The sequence below is a fragment of the Pterocles gutturalis genome, unplaced genomic scaffold (assembly GCF_000699245.1).
Source record: "Pterocles gutturalis isolate BGI_N339 unplaced genomic scaffold, ASM69924v1 scaffold5694, whole genome shotgun sequence".
In the NCBI taxonomy this organism is placed as follows: Eukaryota; Metazoa; Chordata; class Aves; order Pterocliformes; family Pteroclidae; genus Pterocles; species Pterocles gutturalis.
This window is the reverse complement of record NW_010127995.1, coordinates 24454-29094: the sequence shown is the minus strand read 5'-3', so window position 1 is coordinate 29094 and position 4641 is coordinate 24454. Positions and strand designations below refer to the sequence as shown.

General features: G+C 44.7%; 1 protein-coding gene across 1 annotated transcript; it reads left to right on the top strand.

Annotated features, from left to right (window-relative positions):
• Positions 1-689: 689 nt before the first annotated feature.
• Positions 690-4281, top strand: EIF6 (eukaryotic translation initiation factor 6; the record flags this gene model as incomplete). Its single annotated transcript, XM_010079456.1, is given in 6 exon segments — positions 690-786; positions 788-860; positions 2101-2277; positions 2893-2914; positions 2917-3058; positions 4272-4281. Coding segments are annotated over 6 exon segments (521 nt in total), but the record flags the coding sequence as incomplete, so codon positions are not given.
• Positions 4282-4641: the final 360 nt, after the last annotated feature.

Below are 4641 nucleotides of genomic sequence, written 5' to 3'. Positions count from 1 at the left end.
CCTCAGAGTTGTTACTGGATGTTCCGGGTGAAAAGGGAGAAAGCAAACCTCGGCCAGTCACAGAGCTGGGGGCCGGGGCTCGCCTCTCGGGCTGGGAGATGGGCTCCAGGCACGGGTGAGTCTCCTTGCTGGTAAACCGGGAGAAGTTTTGGCCCGAGGAGGGGGTGGGCATTGACAAACCTGAAAGACAAAGAAAATTCTTCCGTCTGTCTCTGGCTAGTCAGACCTATTCAGTCAGACGAACTTTTTTGAGTTTTGTTCCTGCGAAAAGAATGTCTTTGTCCAGCCTGTCTTACAGCTTTGCCACAGTAAAGCAATACAGACAAGCAGCATCTGTACTTTTTTGGGGGCGATTGGCATCTATCGAGAAATTCTGAGTCAAAGTGTTGGATTGGGAACCTTGGGCTTCCTTTAGTTCTGTTGAAGAAGAGAAGTGACCGAGGATAGTGCCATTCACCCATTTCTACTCGGAGATAAGTCTGTGCTTCATCCTGGATTTCCCTTACTTGTTGTTCTCTGTTATCTTTAAATGGTAACATTACTTCTCTGGGGGGGAATTCTGGGCTTGGTAGGAGGGGGTAGGGAAAGGGCAACTCACCGCGATATGAACATCAGGAAAGTAGGAAGTCCCATGGAAACATTCTTTTTTTTTTCCTTCTCCCTTTTTTTTGTTTGTTTTGTCATTTTAGGAAACAGACATGGACTGTTGGTCCCAAGCAGTACGACAGACCAAGAGCTTCAACATATCCGCAATAGTCTTCCAGATTCTGTACGAATTCAACGTGTTGCGTCTCTCAGCACTGGGCAATGTCACCACCTGCAATGACTACGTAGCTCTTGTTCATCCCGATCTTGACAGGGTAGATGGTTCTATAAGGCTTTTAAAGTTGTGGTGGATGCATGTGAAATGGTTGCCAAGCCGCAGGCTGGGTTTGTTGTTGAGGAGGATTGCTGTATGGAGCGTGGGGAGCAGAAGAGCTGTGCTAACGGCTGAGCTGATGGTACACAGGAGGCTGTGCTGCCTCATGGTTCCTTTCGTCTCAAGAGAGAAGTCTCAAAATTGTATTTTGGACTTCTGGCTTGGTTTCAGTTGGTCTGTCTCTCTTCCTGTATTTATCTTTGTGGGTGTGGACCCTGTGCAGGCTGCAGTAATGCCCTTCAGGGAAGGGAAGGAGTGGGATATTGTCAGGTGCAATTTGCTTTGCGTATGTCAAATTGAATGAATGAAAGAGTGGGTGATAAAGAGAGCGTAAAGAAGAGTTGAGTCAGGACTACAGCAGTAGTTAGAAGCTACTGGTGAGCTAGCTGCAATCTATAATAGTTGCAAAAGGCCCTGAAGGCAGTGGTGTGCATGTGACAGGGCGGTGAAAGGAAAATGGGAGGTTCTTTCATAAAAGTTTAAAATAAGGGCAGAGGAGACAAAGTTGCTGCTACTTTCTGTTTGAGAACTGGTATCTCAGCAGCGTTAGAGAAACGTGTGTTGTGTGGCTACAGGTAGCGAAGGTTCTTACAGCGTTTGCTTCTAGTTTGTGCTAAAGGTGATGGAGAAATGGGACTTGATGTTAGGAGTGCAAAGGAAAAAGAAAAAGAGGGGGAACCTGGGGGAAAGGTGATGGTCTTGGCAGCATGTTGTGTTTTAAAGAAGTGTAAAAAGTAAGGTGAGATGGTCAGAGAGGGAGAAATCAAAATAATTCACAGTGAAAACCTGCAGGGGAAGGAAGTCCTTAGAGTTATACAGAAGAATTAAGATAATTTTCTCACAGTGGTCTGGGACAAAAGAGGCCTGGTTCCCAGGGAGTGCCCAGGGAGCTGATGTTCTGCCAACATCCTCCAGAAAGAGGGGAGAAGAGCATTTCTCAGTAAGGCACAGAGGTGTGTTTGGTTACAGAGGCCCAGGCCAGTGTGCACAGGTGACTGGAAACATCTGGAGTGTGGAGGTTGAGGAAGCGTTTCCCCATGACTGGATTGCACTGGGTTGTGAAAGCGCGGGCAGGCTGTCAAAGGGAGGATCCCGGCTGGTGGTTGCATGCAGGAATAACTTGAATTCAAATTCTGCAATACTGTTTTGCTGAGGACTTTATTCTCTCTTTCTGTTTGCAGGAGACAGAAGAGATCTTGGCAGACGTACTGAAGGTTGAGGTTTTCAGACAAACGGTAGCAGATCAGGTGCTGGTAGGAAGTTACTGTGTTTTTAGTAACCAAGGAGGAATCGTGCACCCCAAAACTTCAATTGATGATCAGGATGAACTGTCTTCGTTGCTCCAGGTCCCACTTGTGGTAAGGCATTTGTGGGTTTGTGTTTTCTCTCACCACTCCCTTCCAACGCAGTTCAGTTTCAATGTTTCTGCATCTCGTGGCCTCCGAGATGCTGCTTGCTCTGCAGAGCTGTTCCAAGTGGGAGATGAGGAGAATTGAATGGGACAAGCCTTCTGAGACATTTTCCCTGCTTTATCCTGAGTCTGAATAAGCTGCTTGGTACCTTTAGTTTGTCTCTGAACCACTGCCCCGCTGGGATTTTGCAAGTTGTGCTGATTCATTCATAAAGAATGTGAGATGTCTGTCATTTGGCCAAAGGCAGTGTTTAAAAAAATTAGGTAATAAAATCCTGTGCCTACTCCATTGGGTTTGTGAATTTCATGATTGCTCTGTCTTTATGCTTCCTACTCATTAGATTTTATTTCACTGAATGGCACGCAATTTTCTCTCCAGAGATTAAAGACTGTCAGTTAATATTTTTATCTGAAATCTTTATAGCTTTGTTGATGGCAGAAGCTTTAACCTTTTCAGGAGTGTGCGTTGAGGCCCTCCGCTAGAGACTCGTAATAAGACCGTGTAATGAAATGTGTCGCTGTCAGCGCACCCTGTTCACTCTTGCCGCTTTGTTGTTGCTAGGCCGGAACGGTGAATCGTGGCAGCGTATGGTTGTGAATGACTGGTGTGCCTTCTGTGGCCTGGACACAACCAGCACCGAGCTCTCCGTCATCGAGAGTATCTTCAGGCTGAATGAAGCTCAGCCGAGTACCATTGCTACCAACATGAGAGATTCCTTGATTGACAGGTAGGGAGGATGCAGGTCTGTGACTAATCATCATCAGAACAGGCAAGATACTACTGTAAAATTAGCTGTTCTCACAACGGATTTGTCTTTTTGAAAATCTTTTCTTTTTTTTTACTTCCTCTTTCCTTTATTGGGTTACTGACAACAATTACCTCATCGCAGAGAGGTTTGTTTCCTTCTAGCTGATGAGCCTGCTCAGTCCTGGATGGAAAGTGGAAGGGGTTTTGTTGTGGTTATAATACTTTTTGTGAGAAATACTATCTATTTCAACTTTCAGATACTATTTTTTTCTAGCTGTTCAGTGGTTTGCTGTGACATGAATGGATTTTTTTAAACAAATCTTGGTTTAGAAGTTAAAGTACCAGTGACTTTGCTTGAGATCTTGGCTTTTGATTATTGTAACCCATAAAATTATGATTTCAAATGCCTGCTACAACCATTTTTGGAGCCAAAAAGACTTTAGAGCTTGTCTGCTGCTGCCTTAAATCTTTTTAATTTAAGGCTACTGCCTTAAATTTTTTTTTTAAAGCCTTTTAATGAACGGCTTTATCCAGGTTAACTTGTAATGGGAGGCAGGTTTTCTTGTTTTCTGCCTGGGGTGCTAGTGATATCGGACCTTCCCCATTCATTAATGTGTGTGAGTTTTTTTACAAGGTTTAGGCGTACGTGTAGCTGAGTGTCCTACGCGAACTTCATGTAGGTTTGAATCTGATGACAACTGTTGGGATCATTGCTGTGCTGCTAGAGGTGTGTTCCCGAGCTACTGAGGCCGTTGTACCTTAGTGGCTGAGTCCTCAGTTTTCATAAGGATGTATGGGAATGGTTTATGGCATAAGGAAAGAATAAGGAATTCCTTGGATGAAGAACCTTTGAAAGAGTTCTTTGCTGCCCCCTCACAGTTCCTGTAGAAAGGCTTGATGTCTCTGAGCGTAACAGAGCCACAGGTAAACTTGCTCTGAGCTTTTGATAACTACTTAGACCAGGCTGAGTGTACATTTTCCCTTTGCCAGCTTGACAAGTCTGTTCTTACGGCTAGCTGTTGGCAGGTGCTACCTCTGCTCCCTCTTTTCATAGACCCTGATGTTCTAGGAAGGGGAGTTTCCACTGGGCCTTTGTACTGGAGGTTGCAAATGGACTGTACTGGTGTTTTGAAATGCCTTCTGCGCTCTCCAGAGCTCGTCTGCTAAATCTCCTTTCTGTTTTGTCTTTTTAGCTTGACATGAGCAGTGTTGTCTCCTGATTTCCAGAAGACTCCTAAGGAGTGAAGTGTCAAGCTGCGCTTTGGATTAGACATCTGGACCTTCTGATGTGGTTCCTGCAGGCCTAGCCCAAGGAAGAGGCTACAAACCCAACTTTTTGTAGTGTTTTGTAAACTAAGTACTACAAAAACTGACAAATAACACATAAGTTACAAATAAGTAATGCTCTCTACCCCTTTGCTGGCATTTTCCAGTTCTTCAGCTGTGCATTCTTGTTCTGTGGTGCTGACTAAGCCTCTCAAATTAGCCCACAATATTTACTCCGTGGCTTTTGGATGTTGATCACTAGAGATTATTTTGCCTTAAGTAACGCATCGGTGTTCT